This window comes from Oxyura jamaicensis, chromosome 2 (genome assembly GCF_011077185.1).
Source record: "Oxyura jamaicensis isolate SHBP4307 breed ruddy duck chromosome 2, BPBGC_Ojam_1.0, whole genome shotgun sequence".
In the NCBI taxonomy this organism is placed as follows: domain Eukaryota; kingdom Metazoa; phylum Chordata; class Aves; order Anseriformes; family Anatidae; genus Oxyura; species Oxyura jamaicensis.
This window is the reverse complement of record NC_048894.1, coordinates 129,108,574-129,130,617: the sequence shown is the minus strand read 5'-3', so window position 1 is coordinate 129,130,617 and position 22,044 is coordinate 129,108,574. Positions and strand designations below refer to the sequence as shown.

Genomic DNA, 22,044 nt, shown 5'->3' with positions numbered 1-22,044 from the left:
TATAAACTATTTTAAGCCCTCGCTTTTGGGTGGTATTCAGCAGGAGCACCAGAAGGCCTTTGTGAATGTGAGTCTGCTTATCCGCAATTTCCTAAGCACCTCCGAACAACCTGTACCTACAGCTGGACCGGTTGGGATTTATTATGCAACTGCTTTTGTCTTGGGGGTATTCATGGCGTCTAACCTTAGATACTTATCTAGAAGTCCTGTCAAAGCATTACTGAACTCCACTATGGTCTCTGCTGGGTGATGCTGATTCTTACCTCGCTGCTTGTAAGACCCAAAAAGGTTGAGCAGGAGAAGATTTTGGTAACCTGGTGTTTACAGATATTCTCCGTAACTACAGTTTCCCCTAGGAGCTGTAACTGAAAGCTCCAAGTCTTCCTTCCTAACAAACAATATCATTTCACATTAATTCTCTGTGCAGACAGCACTTCAGATGTGAAAAGCCTCCAAGGATTGAGGTCTCAGGCCCTGCTCTTAACTGGCACTTAGCACAGTGTACAAGTGAGTACAGCTAACTGGTATTGTTTGTACCTGCTGCAAAGCATATCAAAATACAGTGAAGCCCAACTTTGGTGCAGTTTAGCCTCCTTGCTGTGCTCATCCATGGTAACCACAGTGTTGAGACCCTCCTTGGAGAGCTGGGGGAGGCACTGTCTGCACGTTGTAATTGCTGCTCGAGTCTGTTCTGTGTTTGGAAGCAATTGGGGTAACACGCTTGTATCGTAGGAGTCCTTCAGAATGCTTCTCTCTTCAACAACAGCCAAGAAATACACTGAGTACCAGCTAGCAGTGATATTTAAAAACCAGTGCCAAAGAACAGAGAAGTGTTACTGCTTTGCCAATATTAAAACAAGGAAACATTTTCAATGTTTCAATCATTCTTTGATTAAACAAGAGAAGTGATTAATAGAGGATAGAAAGTTAATGTCAATCTGCATGATTTTACATAAAACACAATTTGCCAAAGAAACCTCACACCAGTCTTGACGGAGATGACATTTTTCTGGTTAAAGGCAACTGCAGAAGCCTAATGTGTACATTTTGAAAGGCAGCAGCTATTTCAACTAAAGATCTGCGGTGCCAATGCAGCACATACTAAGTGAACTAGGGTCTGGCTGTCAGACCTCAAGCAGCGGTAGTCCACTGGGAATCCACTGAGCCAGCATCACCTCCACGCTGGGGCTGGTGCTTTTGGGCGTTTTTGGAAGTGAAAATATAAAGTCAATGCTGATGGAGAAAGACTGACAAAAAGGCAAGGTAATCATGAATACTCCATTTGTGAAGTGGGGTCCTTAAGACCAGGTGTGTTTCAGTTGTGAAAAATACAAGTTTGTATTTGTGAAAAAGGGAATTTGGATAACCCCTAGCACTGGGGGAGGCAGCACGCAGTAGCCAACAGACTGCACTCAGGAGTGAGGACTGAAGGACAGAAGGACCTAGGGAGGTCTCTGGTTGTATAAAACATGAGTTGTGGTAAGCAGGTGGAGAGAGGAGATTGATCTCATTTTTTGAGACGTATGAAATATGATATTGGTAATGGCCTAAACCTGTGCAGTGTGAGCTGCACATGCACTTAAATCAGAAATTTCTGTAGGTACCAGCCAAAAGTGAAATTTGAAAGTGTCTGCTCTAATAGCCTTTTGCTACTGTGCAATAGCTGTAAAATAGACTAATGCTCAAAGCCATTTCAATAAGTACCCTCAGATCAGGTCAGTGCTTCCAGACAGGTATTACGAGACTTGAGGAGGGCAGGAGTGAGAAGTCGTGGTTATACAAGGAGCTGTGATGCTCTCTGCAATTACTGGGTGCAGCAGGCAGCGACTGTCTGAGCCTGATGAAGCTTGCTGCATTCTGTACATATCAAAATGGAATTGTTCAAAAGTATCATTTTTTTCCGGTGTTTTAGATGTAAGTGGTTGGGGCATTCCCCCAGGAGCTAAATAAGTCCCAAGCTGTAAATAATCAAGGAATTATTTAAGGCCAAGCTTTATGGCATGTGGCTACTTGAATTATGGCCCCAACATCCAGACTCCTGCAGCACGTTTATTTGTGAAGTCTCAGAAGACCAAACTACGCTGTGCACTCAGGAGCGTTCATAGAAGAGGAAGCCTGCTGGGAAGGTTTACAGTGCAGAATAAAGGAAATAATTCGGTGCAGCTTGTTAGCAGCCTGGATCAGAAGGGCTGACTTGTGCCCCCGTTAAAACCTGGGGGGCTGCATTGTAACTGCCCTGCAGCAAAGCCCCTTCGCCAAGGCTGAATCCAGAAACAATGCAAGGTCACAGACCAGAGCAGCATGCAAAACCCCTTCGTTTCATAAGGGGTTGCTGGTATTCATCTTAGCACAGCCTGGAGTTTGTTTTTCCAGGTATTTTCTCTGCTTACATTGGAGAAGGTTTTAGTAAGAGCCATTCAATTAAAAAGATTGAATGCATGCAATTTCTGTATTTCCCAAAGCCTGAAGTGATGCTGATCTGTGTTCCAGTTTACTCTGCTTGGGGGGATAGCAGTACAGAAAAATGAAACAGAGCTAATATGTACCTAATGCAAAATGGACGTATTTATACAGGGACCTCCAGCTTATTTGTGTTTGTATGTTATACACTAACCTTTCCCGGGTATCCTTGCCACCACGTATCATTAATTACATTTTCTGGGAACAGTTCTATTTACCTGTGACCAACAGCAGCGGTGTGATTGCCAAAGACTTAAAGGTGTGTTTGTATTGCATTCGTGCCTGTATGTAGTTCATAAGCAGCTTTTTTGTCTGTATTGACAGGTCTCACCAACCCATAATCGTCCTGCAGGGAGTGGAGAGCAGAAACAGTCCCACACAGTTCTTTCATCACCGCCTAGAGTAGCATTTGGCTTGAGGTACGGGACCATTAGCTCCTGCTGACAGACCAGCAGCTTCACAACTTGGAGGTTATTTAGTAAATAAGATGTCAGTGGCCAGAGAAACAGAAAAACTACGGCACCAACTGTGATTGCAGTTGTCAGGCAGCTTCTCGCTAAAGTACTTCGGGATAACCCTTCTAGACCTATTATGCTTTTCATTAGCATCAAAAGTAAAGTTTTGGGGAAAATTGAGTTGTCAAGAAATGAAAAGTGCAGGCTGTGAAGCACAACTGCAGGCCTTATGCCAGATGAATCTGGAGTTCAGATGCAGATCTAAATTCTCCTGTAAATCAGCGTTAGGCAGACCCACTGTTCCAGTTGAAGCATCCTGAACTTCATTACGTGGCTTTCCTTTTTTTCCCTGAAGGGCTGGGCTCTCTTGCGTGTTCATCACCATTCATTCAGTGTGGTATTTGACTCCAGTTAAAAACACGTATAAAAGTCTATCTTACAATAAATGAGATAAAGCAGAGCTTTATGCCTTGTCTTCCTAGATGTGAGCTACATTCACGTCCATTAAAGATGGTGGTTGACTGGAGTCTGCTTTAAAAAAAAAAGACATTCGGAAAGTTATGCTAAAAATTCAACTGTAATGCTAGATTTCTTACAGTAAAGAAACGCTTCGTCTCAGTCCTAGAAGGAGACTGTACCTAAAAAGAAACCAAAGACCAAAAGGAAGATTTTAAGCTTTTCATTTTCTTCATGACTCAGATCATTGCGTGTGCTCTGAACCAAACTTGGGATCTTTCCAATTCATGGATTGTGACCAATAATAAATGTTCAATAATAAAATAATGCATATGTATGAAAGAGAGTAATCATCCGTCAATTCCCATTTCTGCCATTGTCCTGGTGTATTTAATACAGCTATTAAACAATTTTATCTATAAACTTAACTTGATTTAAGGATGCCAGGGCAGATGGCACTGCTGTAATGAGCACTGGGTCTCTCCTTGTAGCATCGCTCCTCGGGTTTGCTACAAGTTGAATAGAAAAGTTCAAATTTCACAGTTACTTTGATCATTTTCTGAACTTCTCGTGTGAACTCTAAGTGTGTTGCAGGATGGAACACAGGATGGTTGTTAGAGCTTTAGAAGCAGGTACTGCCTGCCTGGCTGGCTTTGAGGAGGAAGGAGAAGGAGCACACGTGAACGCCTTGCTGCTGAGGGCAAGGGTTGACACTTGTTTTTAATCACTTTGGTGTTCTTTGATCTATCAGCCTCAGCAAACCACGCAGCAAGGACTTGCAGACTTCAGAGCTGGTAGCTTTTCCTCTCTTTTGCATAGCTGCTGCATGCTCGTCGCCAAGGTCTGCTGCTCGGAGCTGTGCAAAGTCTTAGTACCAAAGAGCACCCGTGTCTGATGTGACCTGGGCTGTGCTGCAGAATAGCTGGGGTCATCCCTTATGCCTTGGCATTCCGTGTGGCTAAAGTAACACGTTCCTAGATCAGGCTTAGCCTGTGTATTGCTGGGATCAGCCTTGGCACAGAGGAGCAGGCTCAGCAGCTGCTGCAGACTGCAGCCACGTATCTGCCAGCTTCACCAGTTCCTGGTCAACTCACAAGTACCCCCAAATCTCCTTGCAACACTGAGGTTTCTCAGCCTTCTGCTTATTTGTTCTGCTCTGGGGGTGGTAAAGCAAAGCTACAAAACATCACGTTAACAAGCTTCCCTTTCTCCCCAACAGGAAGCCTAGAGGGGAGGGGAAAAAGTGTCGGAAGGTCTATGGGATGGAGAACAGAGATATGTGGTGTACTGCCTGCCGGTGGAAGAAGGCCTGCCAAAGGTTCATCGACTAACGAGTGAAATCATGCAGAGGATTTGGGGATGGGGGAGGACAACAGCAGGACCAGATCGCTACAGCTGCACTGTATCACTTCCCGTGTTCCCTCCAGTGATGTGGTGTTGGTTTTCTTTTTGTTTTTGTTTTGTTTTGTTTTTAATTTTTTTAAAAAAACGAGAGCTTTGTATTTCAAAGTGAAGCACTTGTAGCCAAGGAGAAGCACTAATCAAAACCTGTGTGGAGCAATAGCGCAAAAAATAAATAAAAAGCAAAAACAAGAACATATAACAAAAATCTGTCTTACTAAGTATCGAAAGCAGAGCAGCTATTAGTGGTTTTCTGTTAAAAAAAAAAAAAAGGAAAAAGTTAATTTTTTGCTAACTCTTTCAGCTACTTGCTCCTTACGATCATTTTTAACCATTTCAGTCTCTTTGCTGTGAACATCTGTATTTGCTAAACTGAACAATTTTTCTTTTCCTGAAATGAAGATCTCTTTTTGAAAGCTTTCTAATAAACACTTCAGAGTTGTATAAGCTACAGTTTACTCAGCAAAAGCTGTACTAAGACTGGAGACAGCTAAGTAATTCTCCTGATACAAATAATCATGATTATATTATATTTTTGGAAAGGGGCTATGGGGAGGAGTTGGGATTTTTGTTTATTTCTTTATAGGAGAAAAACAAAAGCCTGAATTTTCAAGAAGGACAAGCAGTGCTCCTGGAAGATTTTTGAACCAGGCACAGACCAGCGGAGTGGAACAAAGTCATTCAAGTACCAAATTGGATTTTGATCTCTGGAGGAAGAAAAGCAGCAATGGAAAGTCACCAGCAGATACCGTCACCACGGAAGTGGAGGGAAGAAATTCAGCGATGCTCAGTTGAAACTCTCGAGAATGTAATGGGGGTCCAGTAGCTTTTCTTACCACTCTCCCTCTTCCTAGGGAGGACTAACAGTTGGACCAGCACATCTGTTGCTGCAGAAGGCCTGTAGCGAACTGGTAAATGCAGCCACTAGGATTATATAAAATACCTATTCAGGGACATGATCCAGCCCAGCAGTTCTGCTCTTGCTTCCTTTTCTTATATTTGGGAGGTTGGTGTTAAGATAATGGTTTGCTCAACGTTGTTTTTTTTTTACACCTATTAAAGTTGCTAAAATTTATTTTGCACAAAAAAAATGGCAAAGAAAAGAAAATACCGCTATCCACAACATCATCTCAGAAAAAGAAGTACAACAGCAAAGGAGCAACATTCTTATGGTAAAAGTCCATTTCTTAACTCATTTCAATATACACAAGTTTCTGTACTGGCAGTATTTGGATAGAGTTTCTCTGTCCCTTAGGAAGTATGCACCTGAACGTGGAAAGCTGTGTTCTGTCTCGACTTATGTGGAATTATTTGGCAATTATTTTAATACAAAATAAAGTAAGGATTTACTAGGATATGAATGTATACTGTTAAGTAATACTTGCCTGTTAAACAAAACTTTGCCTCTTAACAGAGTCTTAATAGAGGTATAGAGGCCCCAAATTTCTGGATTTCTTTTCATACTATTTGAAATGAGACCAGATTTTTTTTTTTAATTTCTTTGAATTGTCTAATCTGCCTCGTCCTCCCTGGAATAAGGACTCTGAGTATCTAAACAGCTTTCTAAAATCTGGTCCAAAGTTCATTTGATACTTTATTGAGCATGCACTGCTGCTTATGCCTGTGTTAAAGCACAAAATAACGACGCAGCTGTTGAGGATATGTGCTATGAATTCAGCAAAGTGGTGCTGAGAAGTAAATATATAATAGGAGCTACTGATGGTTATCATCTGATTTTTTTTTTAAGCAAGTTAATTGGGCAATCAGCTGCCTAATTTGAACGTGCTATTTCTACAGTTGTTTACAAATTGTGTAATTTACATGCACAAGCAGCAAGATATGCTTGCATGCACACAATTTCTTGATTTTTTTGAGCCCAATTGTGTTCTCTTAAGTTATTCCAAAAAAAAAAAAAAAAAGGAAATAGAAATCTAGTTAGACCCTGAAATATGTACATATATGTGTGTGTGTATGTGTATATATACGTATGTATATATATATGCACATATATATATATACACACATATCTGGGATCAACAGGGATGAAAAGGATGGTTTTCTTTATAAATCTAAAACGAGATGGTTAATGTCACTGGATATGCGTAGCCACTGTTCTATCATCTTTTTTTCTCAGCGAAATGTGGCTCCTGGGTTTTCTTTGGATGTTGTATTTTTTCAATTTCTATAGTAAAATGCCTCGTAGTAATTCAGTCTCAAATTTCATCTTCAAACACTGAGCTTGCTGTTTCCGTATTCACTGTGGTAGTTCTTACAAAATCTGGGCCTTTTCAAAGATACTCCAGCCAATTTGCCCCCTATTCTTACAGCACTGCAAGACTAATTATAAAATGTTTCATAGTTAATTAGATTATTGTAAGACTTAACAGTATTTGCTTATATATTTGTTGTTCCCCTCCCTTTGTGTTTTGCCTTTTTGCTTTGGAGGATTTTGTAAAAATAATGCGTTAGATTGTATGTTGGTTCCGTAATGTCAAGGCATCACGAGCACCTTTCCTGAGGGCACTTTACGAATTATTGTAATAAGATCATTTTTTGTAGATTTCTGCTCAGAAGATTGGTTTTCGTGCCAGACCAGAGCGCCCTCTGGTACAGATTTGCTATGGATTATGTATAGGCACAAGAGCTGCAAATCATCAAACGTGATAGGAAGTTTGTGTTAACAAGCAGAGGGCAGAAAACACTTAATCCAGCATAAATCGTGCCGGGACAAAATTAAACGATCAGTATTTTTACACAGACTTTAATCAGCAGAGTTTATATTAAATCATTTCTGCATCTTTTGGCTGTAGCATTTTGATTAACGTGTCTCACTCACGGCCTGAGCTAGGGAGGTGGCAGAGCCCTCCCGAGCTGCTTCAGGGCACCCAGGCACCCAGCTGACTGCGTTTCGGCATCCGCGAAGATCCCTTTCTCCTTCTTAACACACCCAGCAAGACCAGGAATGTCAGCAGAGCCTTCCTCTGTCCCGGCATCACAGCGCGCACTCTGAAATACCTTCTTCCATTTTTTAGTATATTGCTTTGGCGATGTTTCATGCGGTGCTGTTGTCCTGCTAATGCCTGGTTCGTGCCAGAGTTCTGCATAGTCCTTCCAGAAAGAGTTCCATCTCTTTGTTTCCTGAGAAGGGGCTAGCTTGAATGCTTTGCTTGTTCAGCATCATCAGGACACGCCATTTCCCGTTTCCTCTTTCTTTGCAGTTTATAGGTCATCTCGCTGACCTCCCAGAGATGGGGGAACGGCCAGAGCTCGTTATGCAGTGTCCGTGTGCTGCGGGTGGTTGGACACATGCGCGTTGATGGCAAGAGCCAAAACCTCCCTCTGAGATACACAAATGGGAGGATTTATTCTGCTGGTTTTAGCAGCTTGCAGCCATTGGTGCTGGTTGCAGAGGCCGTCAGCATCAGTAGCAGAGTGGCTGTCAACAGCACAGGTCCCAGGTAATTTTCTTCAGGAGTTCTCTTCGTAGAACAAAGCTGTTTTTCATGTCCCCATTTATTCCTCCCCTAACCAAACAAAAGCATCTGGAAAAGGAGCTATTTGAAGAAATGCAGTTTTAAAACGTGGTAGTGTCCCACCTGTTCCTGCAGGAAACAGCAGCTGTTGGACATCATGAACTCCGATCATATTCATAAAAATTTGCTTCCACCCCAATGTGCCTGATTCTCTAGTGCCTTGCACAAGTGTACAGGGATACACAGGATGCAAAGTGAGCAAAAATTCTTCCACACAGCGATGTGCAGGTTTGCACTTGTCAGCAGCGCCCCTCATCCCCCAGCAGGCACCCGTCGTCGTGTGAGCCAGAGCTGCAGGGCCTGCCTGTGTGACCCTGCTGAGCAGAGAGCCTTCCCTCTGGGTTACCTTACCCACATCACTGCCCCGGCATGAGCACCAGCTTTCTGACGATGCGTGGATTCTTCACAGCCCTTCTCCATCACCTGCTTTCCTCGTTCCTTCTCCCCTTCGTTGCGTGAGGTAACAAAGGTGGGAACACAACGGGAGGCAGAGCTTTAGCAACAAGTTCTTGCAGAACCTGTGTTTAACAACGGGTTCTGGCTCCACGTCATGGCCCAAACATGTACTTCCTTGTCGCTGCATTTGGGTTTTTTCATTCATCCTGACCCAGTAAGACGGTCCGAGTGGTTTTCTGTGTCTTGCTATGGGCTGGGACCAGCTAGCATGGCCATGCCAGACCGCAGGACAGGCAGACCCATCTGAAAGGCTGGCATACAAGGTGATTTCTTTCATCCTCCCTCTGTCGTATGTTGAGAAACCATCTCAGGAGGAAGGCAAGACATGCAAAGCTTGCTGGCCACGTGCAGAGCTGCAGCAGGTTGCCAGAGAGGCTTGTTGCTGTCAGTATAAATTTCAGTCATCTGCAGGGAGACGTGCTGCTCCTTTTCTTAAACTACTTTGATCAGGAAATGGTTGTGAAGTCTCCTCTTTGTCTTCTGTTGACACGTTGTCAGCCTTCCTGCAGGTGGTAGCACTGGAACTGGGACCTGGCAGGGTGCTGGATCTAGCCTGCAGCTGTCAGGGTTTCGTGGGTGGAAAATGGGGCTGTTGTAAAGCATCGTGGTAGAGATGTTGTTCCAGTGTGAGTAGGAGACTTTTATGACACCTTTAGCAACATAATTAGAGAGTAAGTCATTAGCAGAAACTAATCAAGCTGACGGTTTGAATGCATTCAGTATCTGCTAGATGGAAGCAGCCCTTGGCTGCATCTGCTTGACCTTGAAAAGCTTCCTCAGGGCTGCAGAAAAGCCAGCGTACAGCTGGAACTCCTGATGCCCTCTTGAAGTGTTTCCTCCGTCTTGGACTACAGCACTTCCACGTAGACAGCGATCGCACCTCTGTCCAAAGACAAGATACAAAGGGCTTGCATCTTCAGCTTGCAACCTCCTGAGTTTGCAGCTCGATATGAAAAGCACGACCTGTCTGCTGCTTGCTTCACACAGGCCGTTCGGCATTACAGTCCTCAAGCACCCTGAACACAGGGTCTCTTGCTGATGGCACCGCGCAGAATAAACTCCTTGTTGCTCCTGTTCTTGCTTATACTAACGGCAAGAATCCATTTGAAATGTAAGGGGCTGGATAAATTCAGTAACGAGCTAGGGTTTTGCTTTTTTAACACAATGCCAAGGTGGTTTTTTTCCTTCAGTGTTTGCATGTAAACGTGAGATCTCAGAAATACCCTTGATAGAACTGAATTTAGCAAGGCAGATACTATTTCAGGGTACTATTACTTTGGACTACACAAAATACTATGCTAATGGGGATGGGTGTCCATGTTAAATCAAAATCCTTGATGTAGTTCCTTGCCGAGGAGGGACGCTGACGTGTTTGAATGTTCGTGTTTGCCGTCTTTGCCAAAAGAGAAGGCCAAGGTTTCTTGCATTTGAAACCAGTCCTCTTCAAAAACGTATGATTGACCTCGCAGCCTTTATCTTACTGTGTTATACCCTGCAGCCACTAGTGGGTAACGTGTAATGTTCAGATAAACAGACGTTCCTAAAATGTTTATACAAAATGCCTTGGGAAGACTAACAAAAAGAAAAGATAAGGTTAATGCAGATTTCCTCAGGGAGCGTGGGAGGGCTGTAAAGGCAAGGTGTAGCTTTGTTTGAATGGAAGATGGGTAAGAATTTGATTTCTTTTTTTCTATTCTAGGCAAAATCTGAAGAGCAATATGTCACTACTTGAATTATTACATTGTTATTAATGCTTGGAAGGAAGCGTTAATTGGTGAATGTGATCTCACTTGGCACCAAAGCTTATGAAGGTCCAAACACAAACCAGACATTTTAGCTGATAAAAAAATACAGAAAGTGAGCTTGAACCATATCCTAAATGTAGAATAAACCTATACATTTGTATAAATCTTTTCAAAATCTGCTGTAAATATAAAGGGTTCATGTTCATGTAGCTGCTTGGTCAAAGCATGCTTTGTCTATAGTGGAATTACCAAATTACTTCCGCAAAAAAACCATACCCTAGCATGATATCCCAGAGGTACTGAGCACTCCGCTGTGCACAGTGCTGATTTCTACATGAAATGAAAAGAGGCCATGCCACCACCAAACTCTTTTCATATCTGCAAAGGTGTCAGCCTCAGTCACCCCAAGGTTTTACTGAACCATGCTAACCAGTATTTTGAAAGAATACGTATGCAAGTTCTCATTTTTTTCCTAACTTATAAAGAATTCTTTTTGTCCATAATATTTTTTCCTATCAAACCTTTTTCTGTTGTCCAGGGCCTTCTTTCTGCAAATTCTTAAATACGTATACTGAAGTAAATATCAGAACGCACACCAAAACCTTGAGAACTGGGACCGAAACGTGTGACTGGCACACGGCGTCAGGCCTTTGGGTGTCGGTGCATTCCTGTAGGAGCTGTGGCACTGACGCCAGGCGATGTCTCGTGGCAGGGCTGCCCGTGATCCCCAGGGCAGGGCAGGGCTGACCGGGGGCAGCCTGGTCCCAAACACAGGCTCAGCACCACCGAGGTGCTCGAGGAAGCCGTCAGCCCCCTTTGCATGCTTTGGCAGGGGGTTGTTTCACTCCCTCTTCCTCAAGCCAGGCTTGTGCTTTTCTGAAATGGGGCTGTGGAAGGAGCTGATGTTCATACAGCTCGGAGCAAAATATGCACTTTGTAAGACAATCTATCTTTTTCTGATTATACGCGATTCGTGTTTGTGTAGGAGACAAGACATTCAGAGGACTCGTGTATTTTAGTTTTGTGCATTGTAAAGGGAACGTGAGAAAGAGGAAACATTTAATTGTACATTTTAGCATGTGAAAGCATTTCTTAGGTATGTAAAGGTATCTATTTGCCATCAAGCTCAACGGGACTTATTTGAGCACATCAGAAAAAAAACGCATGAGAAGCGTAAATGTGTTGTCCCACCTGTATCCCCTGTGCGCTCAGCACGCCTCCGGGGAGCTGGAGGCACAGGGTTCTGAGTATGCAAGGCAGTAAGTCACTTTACCTAAAAACTTGAGGATAATGTGCTTTTAAGCCGCAGATGATGCTGTCTTTGTGTGATTTTTTAGTGTTAAAAGAGCATCAGTACTGTTAGTGAAGAGAAAATAGTCGGTAGCCTTATTAGCAAGGTGCAATACTTACAAAGGGCTAAATTACGGAAACAAGCGGGGTGTGTGTGTGTGTGTGTGCAGCACTGCAAAACGTGCACTGTTTTTTAAAAAGGGAGCTTTTATAGCACTGGGATCTTACCACCTCTCTGCGATGATAACGTTGGTATGATTTTATATCCATGCACTGTAAGTTACGAAACAGAATTTGGGATCTCATAAGAACCAAAAGGAAGAGAGGGAAACCTGCAAATTTCATACTATAGTGGTGTGTTGTCTTACACGGCAGAAGGATCCTAAAGCAACTTCACAAAGCTATACACAGTTTGGATTAGTGACAAAATAACATTGCCCCCGGTTACAGAAATTGTTCAGTCTGAAACTGCCGCTGATGTCAGGAGAATGCCTACTTCTGAGCAGGTTCTGCTTTGTCTCTTGCATTTTATTCGTGGGCTTTACCTGTTTGTATTCTAGTTGTGAAGACATCCCTAAATTAGCAATACTTGGCTTGAAAATCAGACTCTTTCAGAAATAACTTTTAAAAGGAAGAGATTTCTTCCTTCGTTGCCCTGCACGGTCTGAATGATCTGCTCCTTCTTGAGCGGAGAGCTCGTCGAGGAAGTGGCTACGTACAAACAGATTGCTCTGGGGGCTGAACGAGCAACCGGAGGGCTGCTCTCCTGTTGGGAGAGAACGACTTCTCTCCGTCTGCACTGTGAGGACCCCAGACACAGGTTTTCCAGGCTGGTGTCTCGCTAGCTTAGGCATTTGCCGTTAAATAATGACTTACGTGACATTTTTCCATCACTCTCGCTGTTCCGTCGTGTTCTCCGAATCCATCTTTAAGTGACAGGCTGAAGCGATCCGCTCTGTGGAGCAGGAGGAGGGTGTTGGGTGTTTCCCTCTGCCTCTTCCAGTGAAGGGACAAAGTGAAATTCAGAGGCGTTACTGAAACAGGCTTGAGCCATGAGGCACAGCCTGAAACAAAACAGCTCAGGAAAGCAAAGTAGAATGAAACTTCTCTCTCGGCCCATTTTCACTGCTGTTGAGACCAGAGGCTTGAGAGTAAGGGGTTACACACAGCAAACCTTACAGCACCGGCTTCGTTCAAATGCTGCCTTGCAGTGTGCTGCCACTTCCATGGCCTCATCTCTAGGTTTTGATACAAATTCATTCCATCTGCCGAAACACTGCACTGTTTTCTGTGCAGAGGGGAAGGATCCTGCCAGCCCGTCAGTAACCAACCCTGGCTTTATTTATTTTCTGTAACAGCATACTTAACCTGCTGACGGATCTTTCTTGCCCAAATGAATCATCTTTTCTCAGAAGCATCCTAAGCCAAATACGTTCAGACACTAAAATTACCGCAGTTACTAAAAATTAGCTTGTGTGAATAAATTGACCAGAAGAGACCAACTTCGATGAATGAAACAGCATCAATGCAGCCTTCTGCGCTGATCCCCATTTACAGATGGAAGGTCAAAAAAAGCATCTTCCCCTCCCAAGTCATACAAACAGGTAGCAGGAAGTCCTTCTAATTACGCTGAGGAGGAGAGGAAAAGCAGAAAGCGTTGCTCTGGAATAAAGCACCCTTGCGAAGCTTGTGTGAGCCCTGCCTGCAGCGCCCGGCTGCCACACCATCTCACGTTTGCACTAGTCTGAAGCAGTCAGTCACAGAGGGCTCATTTTATTTAAATTACAAGCTTGGTAAGAAGTCTTGTAGCACAATTACGAGTAAAATGCGCTGTAACGAGCTGAGCCCTCGGAGCATCGCATTTTTTCTCCGGAGAGCTGCCATTATCCCTGCAAATAGCTTCATCGACTGGGACGGCTCCCGTGGGCGGCAGCTGTAGGGGGAAGGGTTGGGGTTTTCCTCTCTGACTATTTCCAGTGTCACTGCACGAGAAGTTGTGACTCTGCCTTTCTGAGTGTGTGCAAAGGGATGCGTGCCGTAGGCTTTGTGAGAGGGACGGACGCATGGCGAGACATTGGCACTGCCGCTGGAAGGTCTTGGGTGGGTTTCCAGTGGTAGCACAGCGGCGATATGCCCGGCGTGTCGTAGGGGCAGGTTGGAGAGCTGCTAAACACGTGCTGTTCAGTGTGCAGTGCCGCCCAGTGATGCCAGGCACGGTTACAGAAGGTCACCTGGTAAAACACGGCGCTGTCAGAGCAGAAAGCAGAGGCAGTGCTCTCCCTCCTCCCAGAGCCAGCTGCATCTCGGGGGCATCCACCCTTCTGGGCTGTCCCTGCCCCGTAACCTGGCCAAAGGCTTCTTCCCAAGATCTGATGGGATCCAGCAAGAAGCCCTACAACCAGGCCGGTGCTGGGTTTAGCGGTGGGTGCGATGGGGAGGTGCTGCCTCTGGGCCGCAGGAAGCCAGGCCGAGCTTCTTGTCCAGGCGCAGGCAGGAATCTTCCTTGGCACAAGCAGCGGTGGTGGGGAGGAAAGGCTCGGCACGCAGCTCGGGCGAGCTCACAGCAACGGCGCTGCGATTATTTAACTCTGTGAAAGAGCAATTACACCTGCTTGTCATCTGCTACTTACATTTCATCCAAAAAAGAAAAAGTATTTCCAATACAGACGGGTGAATTCAGCACATGTTAAGTCAGTAAAAAGCAGGAGCCCAGTGGCCCAGGTTTCATGAGTACAGGCCTGCCAGTGCCCTGTGCTTGCCTAAGACTGCAGCATTTAGATCCCTGCGTCCCTTTGCCTCTCTCCAGTCACAAAAGGGAAATACCTGCCCACATGTATTTTTTTTCCTTTGTTTCCTACCTGTTTTGGAGAATATAGAGTAAGTTCTTTCTGAAAAACATTTTTCTGCATTAATATTGTTAGAACCAGAGCATTTCCTCTTTCCCTCGGTGTAAATCTATTTTGCAGAGCTTTAATGAGCTCCGCGTTGCACTTTATGTACCTTTCACGTGTTGGGCCACGTATTTCTGATGTACAAGACAATAAACTTTCTGTTACCCTAGTTTTACCCAGAAATGAACCGTGACACTAGGATGTTTTGATAAAAATACAAGTTCCGTAAAACAGAGCAAATAAACTATTTAGATTGGAAATCTTTTAATGATAATGCTGAGGAATATTGTAGCCTGTGACATGGTTTATTATTTAGTAAATTCAGTATATGAATGGGTTGCATGATTGAAAATGGAACATGGATAAGCAGGAGACAAAGCTCTAGCCGTTGGATCTGCTTGTATACAAAACCTGAATTAGTTTAATCAATATGGGCCTTAAAAATAGTGTAAAGAAGTGTAAAGTCATTTAATAAGCCAACTTGACATGAGAGGAGTTCCAAGAAAAGTTGAAATCAGCTTCACGTAATTACCAAAGCGAGGTTTTCACTGTTCTAACCCAACTCTGCGTACTGGGCAGTCTGAGATGCCTCTGGTCTCTGAACTCCCACAAGGAGGATATACCACAGAACTAGAGAATCACTGAATCACAGAATCACAGCCATGGTTTGGGTTGGAAGGGCCCAAAAACATCATCTGCTTCCACCCCCTGCCATGGGCAGTGACACCTCTCCCTGGAAGCTGTATGTGAGCACCAGAAGCCATACGTGAGCACGTATTTTCCCACTTTCAGCAGTAGCTCCCCAAGCTCTTACACTAACAGACCTGCTTCCAGGCTGACAGTGGTATTCCCGTTGGTTTTTCCTGGCTTTATTCCCCCCCACTTTGGGGAACCAATGCCCTAAAGACAATCTTCTTGTTCCTAGATGTGCTAATGAAATTGTCTTCCTCCTGATCTTGGTGTCAAACATAGGGCCCTCATATTGCTGCATGTGGGTTAGCTTCAGGATTTTTAGATGCCAGTTTCAGTGCTTGAAACAACAATTCCTCTGCCCCGGCGCAGAATCCCTTAAAATCTTGTGGAGTATAGCAAAAAATAAAGACCCCTTTTCTTTTACTCCCTCCAAACTGTGTTTGTTCCAAATAGCAGTGGGGAAGTCTGCGGTGACTGTGAGCGGAGCACAGAGCGGTAAAGGAGACAAGGAGCTGTGATGCTCCCTCCCTCCCGGGGCAAATCCTTCTCGGCGCTCCACTCCCTGGCTGATCAGTGAGTGTGTGACCTCGGGCACCCTGCCAGCCTAGCAGCGTGGCTGCAGTCCCCATTTGAGGGGCAAATGTATCTCCTTGCCCTTTTTCCATCAAGCTTCCCCCACAGAAGACAATCAGGAGCAGGGGATCCTGGTGGGTGGCTCTGCTGCCCGACTGCTTTCTGTGCTTTTATGTATGTTTGAAGGAAGGCTTAAAAGAGGCAGACCTTGGCATGTAGCTCATACTTACTGGCAATCTGATAACTGGTTGCCCTCTGGGGGCGGCCTGGGAGCAGCGCTGCAGATTTAGGTGGGGTAAATCCACTGCCAGCCCCTTGGACATGGCTAACAACTGTTTCTTATAAAAAGAAAAAAAAAGAAAAGAAAGAAAGAAAAAAAAAAAAAAAAAAAAAACACAGAACAACCAAATGCCACCGAGCAGACTTCTGCTGGCTCCCTCAGTGTCTGCCCGTAGTGCCAGCAGCTGGGGAGAATGGTGGAAGTCACAGGACCACAGCCCTAGCTCATCAGAACGCCTCTGCAGCCCACTGCCACTGGAAATGTCCTAGTGTTTGATCAAAAAGGCAAAGACTCAGGCTTTCCAAAATTCCTCTAGGAATTTTGCTGTTACTTTCTATGAAAAAAGTGTTTAAAATCTTTGTGTCTGCATCTGAGTGGATCCTGCGTGCTGAATCAGAGCACTTCAAGTAGACTTCAGCTATGCAGGGAGTCATTCTTGGTGCAAGTGGTGACACCCCAGACATTTCAAATATTTTTCTTAAAAACATTTGTGAAATGAGCAGTGTGCGTATTAATGTCTAAAGCCTATGAAAATTGAGTTTAAATGCTAAAAACCACGTGCTTGTACTTGAAACTTTAAAGAAAGACTGCTGAACTACTCAGTTTGCTAAGCACCAGCTCCTGAGTTTGTTAGTGCACTAAACCAGCTTTTGACAGTCATTATATAGAGAAGGAATTGTTTCTTCTCAAATCATGGGAATAATTCAGGAAATGAATTCTTTGTTTCCAGTCACTGGGTTTTAGAAGGGGCCCAGAAAGAGCCCTCATCCCGTTGTGCTTTTAATATTCATTATTTGTATGGAAAAAATCTTTTGCTTTTTCATTTCGCTGTGAATTATCAGGTCACTAGCTATAGGCAGTGTTTTTTCACTTTGATTGCCAAATGTAGTTTTAATAATTTTCCTCTCCTCCTTGAAAATCCTGATTACTACATTTTTTTTTGTTGTTTTAAAGATGCTTTTTGTGCAATTTGCTTAGATACGGTTGACTAAAAATCGCAGAGAAGACTCTAAGTCATCTCGTAAGTGCATTAACCAATTTTTCCTAAAGTAAAAATTAAGAATGTGAGAAAACAAGAACATGAAGGATCGTGAGCAAAGTCACTGCATTTCTGAATTAAACATTTTTAGAACGTTCTGATCAGTAAAAATCACTAATCTGTTGGCGTTACATTGTGTTGCACATCGCTGTGTTTTAGTACATGAGAAAGCAGATTTTCTTCAGAAAAAGAAAAAGCACAAATGGAAAAGAAGATTAAAAGTGATCATTCAAACCCAGTTTTTCTGCTTGTTTTTAAGTCCGTCCTGCCTGGTACATCACTGTTGTGTTCAGGGATGCTCAGGACAACAGATGTTCCTCCCGGGAAGCAGCTAGGTTCCAAAGTGTTAACTGAAATAAAAGCCGCGAGCAAACTCGTAGAGTTTTCAAAATATTAGCTCGGCTATTGCCAAAAAAAAGAAGCATAAAAGCACTACTAGTTACTGAACTAGAATTGCAGCATTTTAAAAGAATCACTTTTTAATCTGGCTCATTGCCGTCTTTAAAACCAGGTTTCTGTTGGTCTGCTCGTTTGTCTTTTAGGGCTTGTAATTGTTGACAAACCTCAGAGCAGGTTTATCAACGCTGGTACTCAGATGGCTGCCACTGAACTGGAATCTCTCAAAATCCATGGCAATGTTACACATTTTTTGAAGAACAGGAGTCTTTGAAGGAAAACCTACTTAAAATTATCTCAAAAAAGCAAGAAGCTACTTCTTTCTGTGGGAAATACCATCGAGTTACCACTAGCTCGCAAGACGTGTGCTTAATTGCTCTCCCGTAGCTTTGTCAGATCGCGTTTTAGCTGAGAGCAGATGGTGACCAACCTACACAGCGAGGAAGCTCCCTCTGGTCTGTGCCAATGAATGTATACACGTGAACTATGCATTTCATGCAGCTGCATACCGCATCTCCAGTCGACTCCATTCCAACCTCTTCCTCTAGGTTAGCGACTCCCAGGCTCCAGGAGCTGGAGGAGCTCCCGCCTCCTTTAGCACTTAATTCTCGCCTGTTTTGCTTCTGAGCTTTGGCGAGGCGAGAGGTGGGAGCGGAGTGACAGGGACCTGGCTGGGTCCCGGCCGCTCCCCGCTCCGGGGGACCAGGCTGGGCCCCGGGCTGAGCGTGGCCGAGCAGAGGGACAAACATGCTCCCTGTGCTTGCTCGGACTGCTTGCTCAGAGCTGCTGTCTCACACGGGGTCAGCGGCAGCAATGCTGGAAGGGGCTATGCCAAGGAGGAGGCCACTGCAAATTGGGCTTGCAGCCACCATCTTCCCCCTTGTGAGAGCCCTTCCAGCCCCCTTCAGCCCCAGTTTTGCCCTCGCCACCGCTTCTCAAGCCCCAAGCGATCAGTTCCTGCTCACAGCACTCGGTCCTTCACCCTGAGCACCGCCGGGGCCTCAGGGCTGGGGTGTGCAAGAGAGAAGGATCAGGCCCCGGTTTGAATGTACCCTCTGTTGGAAGGCGGTGGAAAGATGGACACAGATGTCTTGTTCTTGTAGCTGATGTAATTAAACGAAGGGAAAAGTATCGCATGCATTAATACTTATATTTGGGGTTGTTGCTGTGATGCACATCAGCCCGACAGGGTCAGTGAATGAAGTGTGTTTCTTATGGTTTATCTTAAAGGAAGAAAGACCAAAAAAAAAATATATATATATACACTAGGAACACCCTTGCTTTAGAGTAAAGCAAGCCTGGACTGAACAACAAAGAAAGATTTTGTTTATATGCAACCTATTCAAATATTTGCTACTGGTATGAAGGCCGTGGTATTTTTAGCTATCCAGATATGTGCACTCATCTACGTTATGCTTAACTGAAAAATATTTTTGCAGTACGTGTTTGTATTTGGTGGGCTACGGCCCTTAATTTTATATTCTTTACAAGAATTAGCGTGGAAATTATGTTTCCCCATTTATTGAGCTACCTGACCGTGCTACCTGTCCGTTAGCATAAAGAATAATTACAGTACTGTGGAGGATTCTGGTTTTCATTTTGTTTTGTTTTTTAAACACCATCCTTAAAAAAATGCAGCGCTTTTTGTATGTTGCCTAACAGAAAAGCATGTTCCTTACCAGGGCCCCTACAACGTGATCCGCAGAACGCGCTGACGTGACACAAAATGCCTGGGGACAGGTCTTCATGGGTTATCTGCCGAAATGCCTCCCGTAGGTGCGCCCATGGCCATCAGCAGAGGGCCTGCCCTGGGGGGTCACGCAGGGGCAGCCGCAGGGGTGCTCGGAGAGGTACGGGGGCTTCTCGGAGATCCCGTGTCCAGGATGTGGCCTGCAGGAGCAACAGAAAGACACGACTGCATTTCTTTTCAACCTGCAGCTGCCCCGTGGGGCTGGCGCAGCTCCAGCTGCAGTCCCTCAAATCCAAGCTCTGAGCGCAGCGGTCAGGCCTTCGTCGTCACCTACGATCACCAAGTTAACTTTTTAAAACGAGAAAGAGCTTCCAACTCTGGCACTAATGGAAATACTGAATACTTTTAATATATATATATATATTTGGAAAGTATTTGAAGAAAAAAAAAAAAAAAGTGTTTTGTCTTTTTTTATACGACTTTTAGCCAAATAGAAGTATTCTGATTATTACTTCTGTGGATAGCTGTCCACCTGTAAATAAACTCAGATATTCAGGTCCGTGAACCTGAAGAGAGTAAATAAATGGATAAAGACTGTTCTCTGGCTATGCGCTTTGCTAGCTTTTGGTTCCTTTGTACATAAGAGGTAACTGTTTAAATGTTGGGTGGGTTTTTTATTTAATTGCTGTTCCTCTAAAGAAAGAAGAAGAAGAAGAAGAAAACCTTTTGACTTTGTTTTCTCTTTTCTGAGTTAATACAAAGATTTTCTAGCTTTTTACTGCAGAAATGGATAAATACCTGGTGCTATGTGAATCTGAGAGTCGAACTGGCCATAGCAGACACACCAGTTAGAATGCACTTTTCCTGTGGCACACTTTTCCTGTATTTTCTCAGAATGGACTTTCAAAGGACCATCAGATGTTTACATTTCTTCTCGTGGCCCCAAATGGTTTTGAATATCGAAACAACTCCCCAGAATAGAGAAAGACATGATGCATTGCCGATGTGACGAATCCTTACATTTAGGTATCTACAACAGGTTTGTACAAATACCATTTTAGAGATAGTTGAAATATTGGGCTTTCATACTTTGTAATGCTTTGATGTGACAATAATTATGCTGTTGCTATCTATCTAGTCTAACCTCATCGTAGACCTGTAATTTCCTGTTTATGGTTATGTCATGAATTGCACTGGCTTGAATTCAGCCAAATACTGACTGTTCAGCTGAGATATTCCGACTGTTATGATGTCCACAAAACATTAATTAAATGCACTTGTAACCAATTACCGAGGAGTATGTCAAATTATTCGTGTAATAAAACCCCCATGTACTACTTTGCAACTTGGTTATGTGAAATTTAGTTCTTTTACAGCCAGGAATGCCAGCACATCAACGAGAACCTGCTCAAGTCAGCGACAGCCTTTGCATAGACTTCATTACAAACGGGACTGACTTCCTTCCCTTTGATCGGAAGGCAGATATTAATACACCATAGCATGATTTAAGGCACACCGGCCAGGAAATACGGACCTTGAGTTTCAATTTTTGGCCCTTTGATTGTTAAGTTCAGCCTTTAGCAGGTAACCACGGTTTCCCGCTTCCAGGCTCATTCCTGGTCTTCCCAATGCACTGAGAAATCAAGTTTTTCCTGTCCTGCTCTCGCCTGCAGTAGGGGAACAGCCTCCCTGTGCACACCAAGGAACGCTCCTGATAGACAGAGATGTGTCTGAACAGAATAATCCTTCCTCACAGTAGAGCTAATGAAGCCAATGCTTTGAACTCACGAGTTGGAGAGACATTCCCGAAACAGGGAGTAGTCCGTGGGGAAAAAAAAGAAAAAAAAAAGAAAAAAAAAAAAGTATAAATTAATACTGTTTCTGTCCAAATTCTCAACTCCCTTAGCTTTGTTAGGTCATAATGAGATTTTCCTTTGGCTAATGCATTCCTAGCCTTTGCTGCAAAGCCAACTCCAATATAAATAGCAGGGCTATTAAATTTAATGAGTGGTTTAATCACTCCTCTGTTCGTATTTTTCTCCCTTCCAGCAACACCTCCTCACCACACACATGCACCAACAGCCGTCCATCTCTAGTCAGGAAGATCTCTAAGCCCATCTGTTCTCTGGGGCAGAGCAGCTCGGGCGAGGAGCCCCTGCCCTGCTGCCCACCAGCACCGGGCTGGTCCATGCAGCCCCTTCCCCAGAGTGCGTTAGCCCAGCAGGTACCGGGCACTGCTGGAGTGAAAGGTGCTCCTTGGTGGCTTCTGCTGAAGGAGTCTGTCACCTTCGGAGACCCCCCTCCTGCCGGGAGGTACCCAAAGCTGTGGCATTAGGGAGCTGCAACCAGGTGATCCTACAGCCGATTTGTCTAGATAGCAAAAGGAAGGGATTTTGAAGCCATAATTAGCAAGGAAGTGTTTTAGTGGTATTTCAGACTCAATCCCACTAATTAAATGCCACCCTAAAAGAGAACAACATCTCTGATCAACATCTCTGTTGAGAGAGATGTTTCTGAAGACAGGCACGCCGACCATTGCAGTTAGCTTTGTGCAAGGAACGTGGTTTACAGCATTGTGCAAAGCAGAAGCATTAAAGAAAAGGGATTTCTGTTTTGTGCAGAGCTGAATACCTACACTGCCTCCTCTCCCCTTTCCACAGGCTCTGACCCATTTTGAGTTAATTCC

General features: G+C 44.2%; 1 protein-coding gene across 3 annotated transcripts in view; it reads left to right on the top strand.

Annotated features, from left to right (window-relative positions):
• Positions 1–20,703, top strand: part of ZNF704 (zinc finger protein 704) — a 92,540-nt gene extending 71,837 nt beyond the window's left edge. The window contains exons 8-10 of one of the 3 annotated variants that reach the window (XR_004748049.1): positions 2,785–2,879; positions 4,591–5,944; positions 20,143–20,703. Coding sequence is in view for 2 of the 3 variants with exons in the window: in XM_035316863.1 (XP_035172754.1) it covers positions 2,785–2,879; positions 4,591–4,702 (207 nt within the window). In the remaining variant the exon portion in view is untranslated. Of the gene's footprint in view, positions 1–2,784; positions 2,880–4,590; positions 7,582–20,142 lie in introns of those variants that run through there. The other 2 variants (XM_035316863.1, XM_035316864.1) reach the window with 2 other exon arrangements.
• The last annotated feature ends 1,341 nt before the right edge of the window (positions 20,704–22,044 follow it).